Genomic DNA, 18608 nt, shown 5'->3' on the forward strand with positions numbered 1-18608 from the left:
AACAGTGACCCTGGCACCGCTCCTACTTGTCACAAAATCTGTTGATTTATTGCACTTTCCAAGGACCCTACCTTTTTTTCTTTACCTAGTGTTTGCTTTCATACAAGTCTAAGCTCAGACGCGTATGACAAGGGGAACTTAACCGCACATCACTCTGTTGCGTTTGCGGTATGCAAAGCACTGGTTCATTTTTAGAACTTTTGGCATATTACTACACAGTCTGTTGAAGCTATGCTTAAAGGCACTAGACACTTGTGGTAATTACTCCCAGAAAAAGATAGCATAAAAACTTACTTGGTAACGAGCAATGGAGAGCTGTTGGTAGTATAAAATGCTGTGAGAAACGGCTCCCTCAGAAGTAACATTTTTGAGAAAGAGGTAATTTTTCACACAAATAAGATACACACACCGATTGAGAATACTGGTATTTGTCAAAATGACCAATGTGTCCATCGCCTTTAAACCAAACCCTCATACCATAGAGAAAGAACCCACAAATGAAGGCACAGCAAACCATCCTGAGGGGTACTGGTTCTTGATTATGCTTGGGTGTTGTACATTTATATTTAGTCAAGGATGTTTTTATGTTATTAAGTAGTTTGGGAAACACAAACTCCAAACCCCAGTGGGAAGGATGTTGGGTCGTATAAGTGCGGACAAAGACCCCTCAGATGTTTCATTGTATATCGTACAAAAACCAATTCTGTTTATCTGTAACAGATCTTTGAAGGGGAGGCTTTACAACAAATTACCAATTATTTTGTTTGCCGTAATATAGCTGACTTTTTTTTTGTCCCGGAGTAATGATCTCAGAAATTGCTCGGAACTCTTTGAGTTCTCGAGGTTGCGTTTTTTGTTTTCCTCGGTCTTCATGTTCTTCTTGTTTCGCGCGGGTCCAGATGTTGACTCTGACTAATGGTGTTTGACAGGGCGTTGATCCTGCCGATGGATTCAGAAACCCCAAGATTAAATTGATTTTTGCGGCATTTAAAGCATTGATCTGTGTTCTGTTGGGCTGTTACTGTAAAAGACTTGTTGCAAAAGGGGGATCTAAACAAGGCCCCCACTTATGAATTGAATTCGGACAAGTGGACATCGAGGTGTGATGTAGGACATGGTTGTTTACTCTAACGCGATCTTTGTTGGCATAGAAATTACAGATGTCACAACATGAGCAGGTCAATAGGGATTACGCTGTATCAAGGAAGCTAATGATTTTTTGGTCACTGTGTTGGACAAATGTACAGAGGATATCGTAAATAAATTGACATCCAACTGTAATTTGCTTGATAGAGTTTTTAATTTCTGGAAAAACAAGCCCCTAGATTATCTTTTGGAAACATTATATTTAATTTCATGAAAATATTTGTTTCAGTTGGCCTATATTTCCAGCTATGATAATACTTTCTATGATCTATGTGGTGAACAATTGTCCTTTAAAACTGTTTGGAAGTGTTAAAATAATTTAAATTTCTTGAACATTAACAATATCTTATTTAAGTTGACATCTATATGGTAAATGTTAGCATATTCTTTGATAAAGTACTATTCCTTCATCAGACATTGGAATTTCTCAGGTTTCTCTCTCGATCTCATGTTTTTCTTAAAAAGTCAGAGAGCCTTCAAACTACATTATATTGAGAGGGACAAACCAAATTCCATGTTGTGAGATTTGTATTTCTTGTGATGCACAGATTCTGTAAACCTCCTAAATTATAACATTTCAACAACTTAACAAAAATCTCATGCCTATTTCAAGTTTTTTTTGTACTTAACATTGCCATTTTCTTATTATTTTTAACAGCTGACGTCGACAACATGCGCATCCAGTACGTGGTCAACCCCAACACCAACGCCACCAGCGACATCTTCTTCGTCGACGTTACGGATCCAGGTAGGTTTTTTTTCTTCAAATATTTATCCGGCATTTTGGAGCTCTCTGCGGGAACACTTCACTCTTCTAGACAACTGTTATCATATTCGCCATACTTCTGTCCAGGGTGTCTTTATAATCGAGTTAAAATTGATAATATGAATGGATGAAGGTGCTGGGTTTGACTCCCAGGGTGGTGGGGATGAGGTTATAGTGGTTTGGGGGAGAGAGATTGTGGTTTGGCATGTGGAGCAGGTATAAATTGCTTATGTCAGTCCGAAATTATTGTGTGTATACAGTGCGGTTGTCGGTTGGTGAAACTTGCTGTGTTGAAGGTTTGGTGTGGGAGGTTGGATTTGGTTCAGAAGGAGCATGAGATTGTTTTTGGATTTTACCCCTACATCGATGTGTATAAAGCAATGTACGTATCCTCAGTACTTTCCCAAGTTTTTTTTCACAGAACTCAAGAAAGTACCAAGTAGGGGCCTGTATAGTGCCTAATACACATTAGTGTGAGGGTAAAAACCAAATTGTATTCTTTATCCCCCATACAAAAGTTAACATCTATTCAGGAAAAGGGAGATAACCAATTATTGAAATGGGCCAAATTGCTGTTTGGAAACCAGAACAGCTATCCAACAAAAACAATTGCAAGATGTGGACGAAAATTGTTCTATTGAATTAGAATTGAGAGGAAGTAACACTTAAAAATAATAAAGGGAAACTGGCAAGAAAATATTATTTATCTATCAATTCATCAATTAAGTGACGCTTTCTCTTTGAAGAAAAAAACCCAACATTTTCAAGTGTGCCCTCTGGGAATATCTGTTTCCAGACTGAGAAAAGCAAACAAGTAGCTTTACTTTGACTATTGCTAAGCAACCAGTTGTTTCTAAGGAAACTCATTAAAGGGAACTGTTAAAATCGTCAATTCACACACCCCTCTTTCCTCAACTCCTGATCACGCAAACAGTGGTCTCTTTGTTCCTGAAAACAATAGGGGGATTCTTTAAGGTTGCGAAGAAAGGGCGGGTGTTACTCATCCAAGGGGATTGTTTTGTGATGTCGCTGTGAGAGGTGGGAATTACAGGACGGTGGAACAATAGCGAGGTGTTGGAGGGGGGGGTTGTGATGCTTAGAATCGTTCCTTCAGAGAAGAATCTCAAGTGGGCTTTCCACTAGTCTCTTTCGAGTGGATTGGGTGTCCAGTGTTTAACGCTAAACCAAACCCTTGCACAGTGGTGTGATAAATTAAAAGACTTTGTCAAATCAATAAACATCTTCGGGGCAGGGGATGTTGGAGGGAGCTATAATTAACCTCAGATCTTCCTATAATAGATGGGAAATAAGCTAAACTATTTAGAACTTCAGCCGGGTGTGTTATGTTGCCAAAACAACAACAATGTGGAACTGATAAACTTGTCTTATTTTTATCTGTTTATTTTTGTCACTGCTCGGTATGTTTGTAAAGTCTGTAGTTTTCCAAGTAGGTATATAAAGAAAAACATCATCAGCTACAGTCAAATGAAATTAAGATGAAAATAAAAAAATAAAAGCAGGTCTGCAATTGCACAGAGGCCATGGCCTTCATTGCCCTGGTCTATGCCTTGGTGCTCCTTCAAAAGTTTCCCACACACAGACTTTGTAGTTGAAGTGCCCTTCGTAAAACAGAAATGGTCTTGCCCTCTTAAAGATGAAAATCCAGGCCTGCAAACGGTGACACATTCTACCTATCCCGCAAAAAATTAAACAGTTATCCATACAGAATCAGCGCTTTCCTTAATTAAAATCAATATATGTCTTGCTCTACTTCTAAGTTCAACGGTATCGTGATAAGTTTTGGCGAACGTTAATAGATAATTTCCCGTTACCCTCCCGGAAAGATTTGGGCAAATGAAGTGGTCGGCTTTTGCGGTCACCGGTGGGACACTGAAGGGGAAATTCAATTGCAGTTTTCTTCCAGTCTGGATATGAATCATGACAAATTTAAACCTTAAAAATCAGAGAAATGCCCCCCTTAAACTTAACTAAAAGTGTGTTGTGGTGAAAAGAGGGTAGAGGGTAATTGCGAGGGAAAAGAAGAAAAAAAAGTATACCCCTAATTGCCATGTTACTGAAATCTGGGCACACGATATTGCAGTGGTTAACTTAACAGAAGAAACTTGGTGATCAAACTGTAGGCCATCTCATCTATTGATAACTTAGTGGATAAATTTGCTAGCAGTCTTTGTCGACAGATACAATCTGGTGCTGATATCTTTTAAGAAAGTGGCTGAAGACAATCTTGGAACACAGCTGTAGTTTCGGTTTTGTTTGCACGCTGCCAACTAAGCCATTTGGGGGTTTTGTGAGCAGAATTTGTTCCTAATTTGTTTTCTAGTCTGGAGCTTTTCACACCATAGAACGGCATGTTATTTATTTATTTATAGAAACTGTGCAGGTTGTTTTTTATTTGAGAAGTGCTAACTTTCACTCTCTCGTCCCCTGTTAACTGAAAAGCCAATCCCAAAACACCCAAGGGACCTAGGTCTCCATAAGACCCCCATTTGGTCCACTGAGTCACACTCTCCCCCTTTGAATCATCCAACTCACACTCCCCTCCTTGAATGCGGTCGCTATTTACTCTTCCCCCCTGTTGTCCTCGTCCATAGCTCATCTTTGCAGCATTTCTTCAGGAGGCTGATGACTCCAAGAAACGCATTGTCATGCAATCTTTTCACAGACATTTTGTTGGAGGCCGTAGCTTTTTCCTTAAAAAGTTGTCGGTCTCCCCACATGCTCCATTCTTAATCAGGCTTCAGTTGTGTTGCGTAGCTCTTTTTGTTGGACCAACAAATCAACTACTGACTGTCTGTGGGCTTTTCTCTCGCCAAATCGCCTCATTGGTGGTTTTTGATTGTATGGGGGCATCTCAGTGTTTTGGGGGGAATTTTCTTAAGGGCCAACAAGAGAGAATATTCACGCATGAATTGAGTTGTGAAGCAAGAACGGACTCTCTTAAAAGTTCTGGTCTCTCTTGCCAGTAAAGGAATAGATCTGAAAAATAATTACGTGGGGTTAGCAAACTGTGTTCACAAAGTTAGGGTGGGGTATGAAAACCTTTATGGTCGGCAACAGTTGGGGTTGGAGAGGTGCATTTGATAGTTTTTTTTTTAATGATGTTCTTCTTGGAAGTGTGGATGGGTTTGAATCTTGGCTCTGCTTTTGGATCGTATCAAGATTCAATGATGGAATTAAATGAGAAAAAAAAACTCGGGACTAAAAAAACATTGTTGGTTTTGTTACCATCTCCCCCCCCCCCCACGTCTTCGGTGGGGTAAAGGGCTTTGGAATCTGGGAGGGGAATGTTGAAAGCGTGCCTTCCAATTGGTTCAGTCAGTAGAAATGCTTCACAAGACTTTCATGGGATAAATTGCAAGGGAATTTCTCTAACTCTGACTTCACAAGATGTTCACAAATGATTTTAAACCACACTGTTAGTGTTTTGCAAATCTTTCAGGGGAAATGTTGCAACGGAATTTCTGTAACTCTGGTTCTACAAGATGCCCACAAATTATTTTAAACCACATTGTTGAGATACTTGACTTGATTCACTTTGGCACTAGTGCAGAAGTGCACAACTGGGAGGGAGTTTTTAACAGCTCAAGTCAAGATGACCGCAGATTTTCTTTTTGTTTTTACACGACTTGTGTGAGTCAGTGCCAATAGGGCAGCTATGGCCAACACTCTTTAATTGAGCAGACATGACCGAAATCCTGTCATGTCAAATCGCTTAACTTGTTCTTATTTTGTCTGGATATATCAGGGTCTAGTCATGAAAATACACCCTTATGCTAATCATTTGAAGGAAAAAAAGTTTTTTAAAAGCGGTAGACAGACATGTGAGCCTATCTTTTTTTGTTCACTTCCAAAAATGTGTGTATTCGATTGAGCAAAGCCATTTGTTTAACCTTCCTGTCGCCCCCAATTGGAACTTGAGACTTGTGAACAAAAGCGGAAGGAAAAGTGAAATCTTAAGTGGTGGAAGCACTAAGAGGGCTATCAAATGGCAAATTTATAAATACACAAAACCCAGAAAGGGTCGAACCTTCACATGGACTACATTCTCTTTAAATTGGTACCCGTTGCGAACTTAAACAGGATACTTAAAAAGGGCCACGGAATGATTTAACCTGTTGGGCTTGGGGTTTTTTGTTTGCATGTAAACCGTAAAACCAGATGACAGCCAATTGCAAAATTTATGTTGTGGGTTCGGTTTTTTAATGTGAGGTCAGAAATTTTGTTAGGGTCTTTCGGGGACAAGTTACCCACGCCAAGTTTCCCCGGTGCTCTGCCTGGTGCTCAGATCATGGCTTTGAACCCCTACCACACGTTTGTAACCGCACTGTAATGTATATTGTTACAACCCCTGCTATGATCGACCACATTCTCAAACAATATAATAAAGAGTTTCTAGTGAGACGTTGCTGCGAAGGGTCATCTATGGTTGTCTTGTTTTTGTTTCACGGAAAAGAGGGACAAAGTCTGGGCTCTGGTTGTGGAGTTGGCCAATATTTTGACACCCGTGTTCCTGACAACCCTATGCTCTGAAAACCCCTTGTGGTGATGCTAGGGGTTAATGGTTACTTGGATAAGGGTTAGGGTTAGAAATAGGAAAATACACAAGAGGTGTCCTAACATAGGATTGCAACTACTACTAGAGAGCAGTGTACAAGAACAAGGTTCTTTCAAATTGTACCAGAAAGTCCATGATTAAGCGAACTGTCAACACAACCTGTTCCATGCCTGTATGCACAAACAGCTGTTGGTTTCTAACCTAAATGGTGGGGGGGGGGGGTGATCACTTTGCCATCTCGCAATATTCCCAGTCATCTTACAAAATGAAATCATGATTTGTGACGGGACAAAAGCAGCTTTTGTTCCAACTTGAGAATAATGACACATTCTCAATGCCCTGATAGCAAAGTGATTTGGAGAGCTGATAGATTAGCCCAGTCATATGCGCTACGAAAGTTGACTGATAAGCAACAGTTGGTAAGAAAACTTGCCTCGCCTTGTAGATGTCAACACCCATACAAGGCTCCCAACACATGTCTCTTGGTTGCAAGACAAGAGGGATTTGATACCCATTCAAATTCCCATGTAATAGTTTTTCATAAATCATGGTTAGAATTAAGTTTGAATTGGACCCAAGGTAATGTTCCCCGCCTCCTCTCCCCCTTGTGAGGCTTGGCTGCGGGCTCACATAGATGACCTTGCCATCATGTGTGGCATGGGGATTTTAGTCTGGTAGTCAAACCATAATTGCTCTTAGGGGTTTATTGTAATCAGACTGTTTTTTCCCCTCCATGTTTTGGGGGTTAATATAACATTAGTAATGGATGGTATTGTACAAATTGGGAGCATATTATCAAGGATGCTAATTGAAAAAAGATTACGGCATGCCATGAGAGAGTGGGTGTGGGCTGGTCTGGGGGGGGGGGGTAGAATGAGGCTGGCTGATGGAGACTATTTCCATTTTAAGGACAGCTTTGTGTCTAGGCTTTGGTGTTTCAGTATCAGTGTTACTAAAACAAAAAGTGTCTAGGACAACTTTAACTGTCTAGGCCAACTTGAACTGTCCAGACAAATGGGTCTTGCAGTGACCATTGTCTGTGGAGCTGTGGTGATTAATGTTTACTAGCAAAACACATGTTGAGTTATTTCTACAAATTTAGAGACAACTGGGGTTGACAGGATGTCTAGTTGGTTCGGATTGTCAGGCTCAGGTGGTTGCAAGGTTAGGGTAAAGTCTCTGGCATTTACAGTTGAACTTAAAAAGGTCATGATTAAGTTGGTTCAGATGTTGGATTGAATTGATAAAGGCGGTCTCTTTTTGTTGGTAGGCAAATGATTTTATTCGATGTTTTGTTTATTTTTTAGTTTGTACGTCTGGGTAGAATAGCCATTAGTTTCTGGATTCATTCATAAATAGACTATTTGCTGTCGTCAAGTGAATCTCTACCACATGTTGTTACTGTCACATGGCTGGCTTGCTTTGACCATGGGCGCAAACAGAGACTCTTTTTATGAATCCCTCCGGGGCCCCAGCAGTTCACCTAAAAGAACATTTTATCAACAAGGGTTGTGCATGCATGTACAATACATGAATGCTGATTGCTGTTTTAATTGCTCACAATACATCCCGCTGTGTCCCCATATGTCTCCATTAGCTTGTTATTTTAGCCAGTTCACCCCCATTCAAGGGCAGAACATAAAAACCACAATCGGGACTGTTGACGACAGGAGGGTTACTCACAGTCAAACTTAAACGGAGACCAAACTAGAATTTATTTTTTAGCAGTGCCAAGGCAAACTGGTCACATTTGGCATGGCTGGTATGAGAGGTCGCCGGTATGTAACAAAATTTAAGGTGTCTCGGCTAGAACCATGCCTCCTTCCTTTTCATAATACAAATACAGGCTGCTAAAGGACAGACTATTCTTCAACCAGTAAAAGCTGATATAGTTTCTTGTGCATGCAGAATTTGGGACAGGGTGTAGTGGGTAGGATTTGCCAAAAAGGGTGTCCAAATATGCGGTAATCTTAAAAACGGGGTGTCCAAATTGTTTCTTGCAATACATTTACATGTAAATGACAGATAAAACAGGGTGTCCAGAAAACCACCGAGACACCCCCTGGCTTAAAATCTGGTGCTCTGTGGTACTATTATAAGGCTTTTCATCTACCTCCCCCCCTCTTTTGATTCCTCTATGGACCATAAGTTATCTCTATCACGTTCAACTATCTTATGATATTTGCCGTAATGATCACTCTACAATTTATCATCGAAGATAGTAGGTACAAATTAATCTTTTTGATTATGGCAGAGTTTAACATGCTACTCTGTGATACCCCACACCTTTCTGAAGTGGGTATCTCACAAGGCCATCTTAAATGAACTTTAATAAGTGTTGACTTAAGTAGTAAAACAACAAATTGGAACTAGTGACCAAAGTAAATATAACATGTAATATTGGACAAGGGGGGGGGCTTACACTTTGAGATTGAATCTTGTTGTCTTTTGTGTGATTTCTCGGCAAGTGAATTTTGCAAAAGTTCTGGAGGCCATTTTTGTGAGCAACTTGAACGAACCTTGCATTTGACCATGCGTAGTTCCCGTCTAGACTACTAACACAGGAAGCCGCTCGTTATTCCACCACCATGTACGAAAATGACTCAGGGTTTGGGTCGACGTTTAGCCACGTTTTTGAGATTAGCTATGTATGAACCTGTAAAAGTTTGGCGAAGTCCCGGTGCGGATGTCGGGTCGCTTTTAAAATAGACACTGTAATGTCTGACAAGGTGATGCTAAGTTTGGCTATTAGGAATCCACTGGGTTAGGATGGGTGGGGAGAAGGACACAAATTCAGAGCAAAGTTTTTTTCAAATTATTTGAAGTTCTTGAAAGGCAGTTTACTCATGATATCGTCAAGAGTAATCTCCAAGATTCTGATCAGATGTGTCTAGAAATTTGGGCAGAAGTGTCTGACTATTTTACCAAACCAATCAACTGGAAGATAAAGTGTTTTGAATATGATTAAGAACAGCAAAGTGCTCTCCATTCATTCCCTGAATCATAAAAAAAAGAAACGCCTAAAAATCACTTGGAAACCATTCAGAAGTTCACACTTCATAAATGTTTTCTTGAGAGAACAAACAGAATTATCTTGATGTCGGCGAGAACAAAGGATCTTAAAATAAAATCTCATCACTAAAACATGCAACCCACATCATTTTATAGTGTTTGTTGTGTAATATATTACACAACACGCCCTTGAAAAATACCTTCAATTGCTCATAAAAACATTAGCACTCGTGTCTGAAAAACAAATCCAGCCAATATTTTAAGAGGGGCACATTGTAAAATAGATAGATAGCAAAGTAAATGCTAGATAGATAAAACCTCTATAGTGATTAAGGAGCTTCTATCTTTATAAGCTGCCCCTACTGTTCTATCTTTAGGCAAACTCATTAAGTACATTTGTTAAGATTATCGCCACGCTTTTTATCAATCGTTTCACTCTGTCAGTGTCTGTGTCTCACACCATTGTTTTTAGGTAGTCGCAGTGGTCCGTGTCTGTATATCACACCATTGTTTTTTAGGTGGTCGCATTTGCTCTTATTTTGGTTTCAACATTTGGAAAGTCTTGTCACCTCAAATCAAATCAATCAAGTTTTCGAAAAGTTGGCTGGGGGTTTTTGATAGTTTTTTCGGTCGGGGAAGGTTATTAACTGATTTCAGAACTCATTCAGTATATATCCTTATATTTTAAGTGTCTCATGAACACCGAGTAGACTTTGGGTTCAAGAAGCTTTCCATTCATTGTTGCTTCAATTGTTTTGAAGGACTGTCCTTCCCCCCCTGATCAGTTAGCTGGTTTCTTCCAAAACAAATATCAGCCTTGTTTAATAAACACAGTATTGAACTATAAACAAGTCTTGGCCATGGTAGGTAGCACAGGCAGGATGTTAAGTCGTTGACTGCCGAGGTTCAGGAATTTATGGGAAAAAAGATCTGCAATATTTGTTCAGGTTGGATCTGTGTGTTTGTGTGTACTTTAGGGGGTGGGCGAAGAGTTCCTCGAGGAACTAAGGTGTGGAGTTTGAAGGAGGAAACTGATCCCTTTTGAGATGTCTGAAGAAGATAAGAGTTCATTGGTTTCTTAATTTTCTTAACCTTTCAAGATGTGATGTGAAAATTAATCACACAACGAATAAAACACCATAATGGCATCCTGAAAATTGGAAAAAAAAAAAAAAAAAAAAAAAAATGTTTTTTACAAACTTAAATTACATTAACTTGTGCCCTATGGTAAAAGTCTCAGAAAAGTATTCAATTCAAAATACAAAGTCCAAGACAGCAATCAGTTACGTCATAGATAACATTTTAATCAATTCTTCAATAAGTTTCAATCAGTATCCTTGAACACCCCACTCTCTTTAAAATTTCCCTTCCTTCATAATGCTAGAGTATAAAAACATGTAACACTCAAAACACAGATATCTGGCCTTCGGTATTGGTTGTTAGCTTGGGGGCTCTCTGTAAGGGTTTTCTTTATTATTTGTGCGTGTGTGAGACCCTTGCTCTTTGGTGAGACCAATGAACGCTGTTCAGTTCCTTGGTGACAATGCTCTTTTATGTGCCAGTGATTTTGCTTGAGGTGGACAAATATTGTGTCCGGATCTTTTTGTGGGACGCTGATGAGGAGAATGTAGTCTCCAACACACATTTTATTGTTTAAATGTTGATGGGTGTTTCTGTTTTGGGTTCGCTAGTGAGTTTTGTGATGATAAAAAATTATCAGGAATGCCGGCAATATTTGGCGATCAAACAAACCGACCCTGGATCATTGTCTAGTTTTGTGAAGAAGGAACAATGCGTCGGGTTAAACTATGGCGCTGTTGTATCAGACTGAGCAAGTAACTGGATCAAAAACTGACAAATGGGGAAAATAAAAGAAGAGAGAGTTTGCTGTACTTTCCACTCCCATGAGCTTCACTGAATCGTTGACTTTTTTGAGAATGAAAATCACAAAACTCTCGTAGGTCACTTCGGATGGTTGCGGAAGAGCGAGTGCTTTCCTAACCAGCATTTTTGTGTTGACTGCGTGTTTTTTCCTTCTTTATTTTTCATTGCCAACCACAAATCAATATGCGTTTCTTTTTAACAAGATTGCATCTAAACACCGGATTTTAAAACACTTAGGGGAAACAATGCCAAATTGATTGGGTTCAGTGGATGCCCTTGTACTTTAGGGATGAGTGGCTATGTGCACTTCCACAGTCACCATGACTGAACCTTGCTAGTTGAAACTCGTTCTGGTAAATTGAACCAAAAAAGCTAACTAATTGTCAGACCTGTGAACGTTCACACACAAACACAGGCATGCAACTTATCAGCTGATTTCCTCTTTCTCTTTTCAAAACAGTGACATAGAAAACTGAAAAACACTGTACAAAAGTTGAGTGCGATCACACGAACAGTGCATGTACTGTAATGTACATCATGTAAAGCTCTTGATGCAATAACCATTGATAGAACATGGGGACAGAAATGTTCATACTTTGGTGTTTTTTTATCACTAATCTGTGTCTTTTCAACTCATCACAAAAGTAGTGACTGAGTCATCACATGGAGGAAGGATATATATTTGTGCTGAGTTTATTGAGCTTTAAGTTTTGTTTTTTTAAACGCCAATCCTTGTCTTTTCAACTTCTCACAAAGTGGTAACTGAGTCATAGTTTTTTGTGCTGAGTTTGTTGAGCGCTCGTTACAATACTGGATTGTCTGATGTGGTCGGGTATAGTAAAATACTTTCATTGGTCACAAAATTCCCCATAACGCATTTAGAATAGTAGACAGGATTCTTAATCATCATGCCAGTGTTAAAAAAGAGAGGCACAAAAAACAAATCTGCTTTAAGCGCCTTTGGCCAGGCACTCGGAATCCCCTCAAAATCTTTTTTTCTTTTCCATGGACCAAGTCAGGCATGAATCCCTCGCCAGATTTCTTTCACTGGTAGTGGGTTTTGAATAGCAGCTTGATCACGTCAAACCGCAATTGTTTGCCTGGATCTATAGGGGTGCATTTTGGGTAGACCAATCCTGTAGTGTTGTCGGTCACTCCTCGTTTTTGTATGATAGCAAGAGAGGCAACTGTGAATCAATGCGTTTGATGGGAAGGGTAGTGATAGACTAGAGGTATCGGTAGAGGCATGAGGCCACATTGGTGAATGAGAAATCAAAGATGGATTAACTTAACGAGATTATATTTTAAGAAGTTCTCTAAGTAAGATACAGATATTCCTTGTTTGTGTGTGAATTTGAAAGGTTTTCCTTCTTCGAACCTTCCCTTGTCTAAAGTCTAAGCAGGTATCTACATTTCTAAATCGGCGTCATTCTTAAAGAAGGGGTGAGCTGCAAGACAAAATACATGAGACAGCTCAAGTCATTTTGTCGGTACTTATTTCTTTGAGGGAATTTGCCTGGAATTCAAAACTAGCTCTTATTTCTTCTTCAAGATCAAGTCGTTCCTGCGTATCATCTTGCAGCCACTCTAGTAGGCGGTATGTTACAAATGGCGGGTTCCCTAACTATTTGAAGTACCCAATTAAGAAGGCACATCTGCTTTGGGTTCCACCTGTATGGGCTCCTGCCGCATGGTTAAGTTGATAGTGACACATTTGACAACTCAAGGACCCATAAGGCCATTGCAGCACCTTCCCAAACTTATTGGGAAGAGGGCCTAAGCAGAAAGTATTGCTTGACAATTTGTATGCTTAGCAGAAATGAGCAGTGTACCAGTTACAAGTTGTACATGTAACATGTTGTTTTGGCTGGTAACCCTGTTCTGGTAAGCATAATTATGTTGTGCTTAGCTACTTTGCGAGCTTTTAAAAGTAGCTCCAAAGTCAGAACCTCTGTTGAAGTGTTGGACTTACTTCAGGATGAAAGAAAAAAAACCTACTCCCAAGTGTACCCAGCTGTCACCTTATTGATGGACAACGTAGACATTGATTTCAGATCATAAAGTCCAGGACTGGGAAACATGACACTCTAGCGACATCCTCGTTGAAGGACATTTATGAAAAGTTGTGATTGAGAAAAAGTAGACTAAACAGTCAGCTTAAAAACTGGCTGTGTGAGGCAGACTAAAGATCTGTGATGTAATCCTATGTATTGTGTCTGGCATTATGTGCAGCAGTCTTTAAAAAAAGCGAGGTATTTTGGAAATAACACACACAGACAGGACATTGGCAGATTAGATATTGTCAAAACAGGTGTTGATTGTATTGGGAAGACAATTTCATTGTTTATATTCTCAAGGGCTTTAGTGTGACTTCTTTTCAAAATAATCTTGTGATATAAAAAGAGTTCAAATCTGGAGTTCACAGAAAGCAATCAAAAACAGTTCATGGTTAGTGACGTTAAGAAGTGAAGGCAATAAATGTACTGTATCCCATCTATTATATCCTGTCCTACTTAGTACAAACAAAGGGCAATAAAAGAGATGGTCTATATGGTTACAATTCAAGAGCAATGTACTTCAGATGGGTTTAACAACTCCTGCAAATTTCCACCCCTTTTCTTTGGACTGGATGTGTGTATAAACCATTAAAAAACCCAGTCATGAAGTCATACCTAAAGAATGTTTGGAGTTCATGAACTACTCTTTCACAAGTTCACTACCCAAAAGTTTATCTAACAACGACGATAGTGGAATGGGGGTACAAATGGACCCTTTGTGCTAAGTCAATACACAAGCAGACTTGAAAGGCAAGACCCTGTGCCCTTAGTTTATGACTTGGAAGAAGTTCAGGGAAAGGTAATTCCTTCCTCTATACTTGCCCCGACTGTGATTTAGCACATTCTAGTATAGCTGGGGAGAACACTCCAGTTTGTCTTTTAGCAGTTTGAACTGCGTGAACTTGAAAGCATCCACAACTGTTTCTGTCAGCACAGTGGTTCTAATTTGAGGTCAACAATCGTTGGGACCAAAGGTCGCGACCTCAACACTTGATGATGAAGACATTTCTCACTACTCCTTCCATCGAATCCTATCCCATCCTTGAGTAAGGGTTTTTATGATTCTTCAAAGAAAATAAACATTTTCAACACATATGCTGTTATTATTGACAGGTTGGAAATATTTGAAATGTCAGCTCTGGTCTTGTGTAATTCCTGCTTTTATTTTCATTTGGCGTTTGACCTTAATGGAAGATTGGTTGTTAGTGGCCATCTGTGGTCCTGCATGATGTCCATGTTTTGACAGTTGGACTGTTTCAGAAATAAGTTAACCCTTGTGTGTAGGTTGAATACTGTATCTCAACAGTAGTATTATAAATTATTGTTTTTTCTTCTGTTTAACCTAGAAGTCATTTTTCTCCCACGAATCTAGTTTGGTTTTGGAGCCTTTACATAAAGTTATTTTTCTGTTGTATTGTCTATTACATGTTCTTTTTATAAATTAAATCCTGTGGATTTGGGATATCTATTTTGTTTTTAACATGCCTCGTCATGACTGAATTTTAAAGAACACAGTTTTGTTTGTTGGTGATTTTTTTTTCTAACGAACTCAAGACCGGTAGGTAGTTTGACAAAATAAATGTTGTTGAGTTTTTTTCAGTGCCCCTGGTGAAAAGTCTACGGGCCAGCCCTGCGCATACTGAGAAAGCATTCAACTGCAAACATAGTGGAATGTTTTCTCTGCAAACTTGGATCACGCCATGGTTGTAAGGATAATCACAGATCACTGGAGAACAAATAATGGCCATTGTCAGATTTTTTTTTCCCCTGGAGTCTGAGATATGGATCTAACTGGTACCTTATGGGAATAAATACCGCTGTGTAGAAATGGCAAAGGACTGTGAACTGACGGGGGCTAAAAAGTTAGGCTATAAAAAAAAAAATAGACTCTGATGTCCAATGTAGTCAAGATTGCTGGAGCCCCTAAAAAGTTGTGGTTATACTGCACAAAGAAGCCAGTAATACAGATAAACAAGTTCTTGTCACAACAAAACACCTTGATATCTTCTCCAATGTTTGCTTTTACTGAACAAAAACTGAGCTGGCAACTTTAGTCAATGCGCATCCAAAGAAAAGAAAAGAAATGCTCGATTTGGCCAGCCGGCCTAAAAAAAAAAAGAAGAGCGCCAAAAGGAAAGAATTGAGCTAAGATGTTAATCTGAGTGGTATCAGATCTCTTGTTAATCTCTTGGAAGATTAAATCACAGAATGAATTTATTCCTAAGGGGGGGGGGACACCAAGCTCTGAACTGAAAAAACAATTGTGTTGGAATGTCTCTTCTTTTATTGTAAAGAGAAGAGTTGGCTGAGATTTTCACTCAAGTAGAGGATTAAATTTACAGCTAGTCCCTGATCTGCTGAGGGAGCTCAAATCCATTCTCAGTCGCACCCCTGATTCAACAAAACGGACTTGCATCACGGCTTGCAAGGCATTTTCTTGTTTCATAATAGATAGTTTTTTTAATCCCGGCTTTTGTGGCGACTCTCCTTCCGATGGGGGCCCCTACCACAATGGAGTAAAGCTCTGAGCTGGACCATCATGAGGTGGCGGGTTTTAGAAACAAGTTTGGGCTCGTCGCGTTGTTTCGAACGCTTTGTTGTGGATACAGAGAAGAGCGCTTTTTTGGAAATCTCTGGGTAGGGAGTGACAGCGATTAAACTGTTTGGTATTTACTGGTGTGTCTGAGGTTTGAACTGGTGCCTGGATGGGAAATATCTTTAAGATTTGCATAAGACGTTTAACATTCCTCAGGCTTTGTGTGGTTTTAGGTCGAGCCACTGGTGGTATCTAAAGAGATGATCACTGTTTGTTAAGAAAGTTTTTTTTTATAGATAAAGAAATGTTTTGATCACTTTGCCTGTGAGACAGATCCCGAATTAAAACTTCTTGCAGTGCTCGCTCACATGTATAAACTTTTCTAAATTATTTCAAACAATTTATTATTTAGAATTGCATGTGTGAGTGCATGTCATTCTGAATTTCCACCTTTCCACCTTTCCCCCCCCCTTTATTTGCCATCAGAAAACTTGGTTAATAAATAGGCTGAAAGGGTCTAGCGAAGCCTAATACCAAGTTTGTCGGCCTATGTAGCTCGAGTACTCAATAAGGGCCAACTTTAATGCCAGATAAGGGTTGGAGGAAATGGGTTAATTTCTGTTGAGATGAATTTTCATTTATGAGACAAATTAAAGTCAAATTTAAGTCAACTTTATCATCAGGTTGTGGTTGGGCAAACTGCACTGCACAGTGGGTTGCTCCTTTTTATTCCAGAAGAGTTAAAGAAAGAGTTCTTTGTGCCAGGAAAAACAAGTGGAAAATACTGAGCAATTGAAGCAAGATAATCATCTACTGAGGTTGAGATGGGCTTGTGCTCTTGCATGAGTGGTTGCAGTGTCCACAAGGACTGAGCCAGAGGAATGGGGGAAGGGTCAGTGGTATGAGGGTCAGTGAGATGGGACGGGAGGAGGGAAGGTTTTCAGTGGAGTGGTCAGACGAGAGTAACAGGGTGGGATTCCTGCTGGGTTTATGATCGCAGCATTGGCTGAATTATCACCGCAATGTTGGCTCCATTTAGCTGCGGAGTGGCTTTAGCGCCAGATTTAACGCTCAGTCGTCTAATACCCCCCTTCGGAAAGTCTTTTTCTAATGCTCCTGTTGGTATCTGTGATTCGTGGTAGTGGGGAAACCGGTCCTGTTTTGACTTTTGCCTGTCACTTTAGAATGCTCTTAATTTGGTCCTGATAGGGAGAGAGCGCTTGTTTGTGTGTGTAGAGGGAAGAATGAACCATTGATGTAGGAGAGGTTAATGAACAGGGAATTGAAATTAGAATAATAGCTGTGTGCTAAAGAGTTGTGATAATAGCTGAAATCAAATTGATTTCGGAACAAACATCAAGTGTTGTAGAGTTGGATAACTTAAGTACTTCTACGGTTCCATTAAGTTTGTGGAAGTGGTTATATATTGCAGTTCTTTTCTCTTGGGGCATTATTAAAGGAAATCCCAGGTTAAGTCTCGCTTCCCCCATCTTAATGTGGATGTTTAATGTTTACCACCCACAATAGCGCCGACTCTCCGCTGACAATAGTTGCCATTTTGATGTGGGTGTTAATTTGACAATTTTGAAGTCCCAAGGATTCTTGTTCACACTGGGACCTATTCTTTTGTCTGGGGGTATAGTACAATGTCTGGGGGTGTTAAGAATGAGTTTGTGTTCACTGGAGGGAAGAAAGAAAGTGAAACATGCTCATTAATCAAGATTTTATGGGGGACTTTACAAGAGGGAAACGTTGGAGAAGGAGTATTTATGGGAGTACTACGCCCCGCTGTAACAAGATTCTGTAATGACATGGAAATCCCCTTAGATTTTAATTTTGCCTGCAGTGAAAACCTTTTCTATTTGGTAGCGTTTCTATTAATAGTTGTTGGGAGTCGCTCAGAATTCAAGGATATTTAAAGGATCAAGGCAGAAACACTCGCGAAACAAAAATCAAAATATATGACGCTATGTATCAACAGCGGGATTCCATAGTAGGATAAAAGCGAGATAGGTGTTGAGTTGTTGGTCTGATTAAGTAGGAGGCTTAAAAGCACTGGATACTAAAAACTGGTAATTGCTCAAAATAATTGTTAGCATAAAAACTTAACTAGCGATCAATGGATAGATATGATTGTATAAAACATTGTGAGAAACGGCTCCCTCTGAAGCAACATCGTTTTTTGAGAAAATAAGTTATTTCTCACTGAAATATTTGAATTTGATTTCGAGACCTCAGAATTTGATTTTGAATTCTCGAAATCAAGCATCTGAAAGCATACAAAAATACAACTTCGTGTGCCAAGGTTTTTTTTCTTCCATTATTATCTCGCAACTTCGACGACCAATTGAGCTAAAATTTTCACAGGTTTGTTATTTTATGCATATGTTGAGATAGACCAAGTGAGAAGACTGGTCTTTGACAATTATCAATAGTGTCCAGTGTCTTTAAGAAGGGACAGCAAACCATACTGGAACAACAAATCTAGTTTATGATTCTTTGTAGCAACAGAGGTACTCCTTAACAACAACAAATAAGAAAAAAGGGCTTGGTTACACTACGTGCTATTAAGCAACCTTGGAGCAGGAAGCTTCGGAGACAATTTATGAATTGCTAATTTTTCCTCTTGCA

At 39.5% G+C, this 18608-nt stretch overlaps 1 protein-coding gene across 1 annotated transcript in view; it reads left to right on the plus strand.

Moving 5' to 3' along the window:
* The window catches only part of LOC139936725 (extracellular matrix protein 3-like), a 92245-nt gene that overhangs the window by 22676 nt on the left and 50961 nt on the right, over positions 1 to 18608 (plus strand). The window contains exon 2 of the mRNA XM_071931620.1: positions 1805 to 1894. Within this exon, the coding sequence (XP_071787721.1) occupies positions 1805 to 1894 (90 nt within the window). The remainder of the gene's footprint in view (positions 1 to 1804; positions 1895 to 18608) is intronic.

Source organism: Asterias amurensis, chromosome 4 (genome assembly GCF_032118995.1).
Source record: "Asterias amurensis chromosome 4, ASM3211899v1".
Lineage (NCBI taxonomy): Eukaryota > Metazoa > Echinodermata > Asteroidea > Forcipulatida > Asteriidae > Asterias > Asterias amurensis.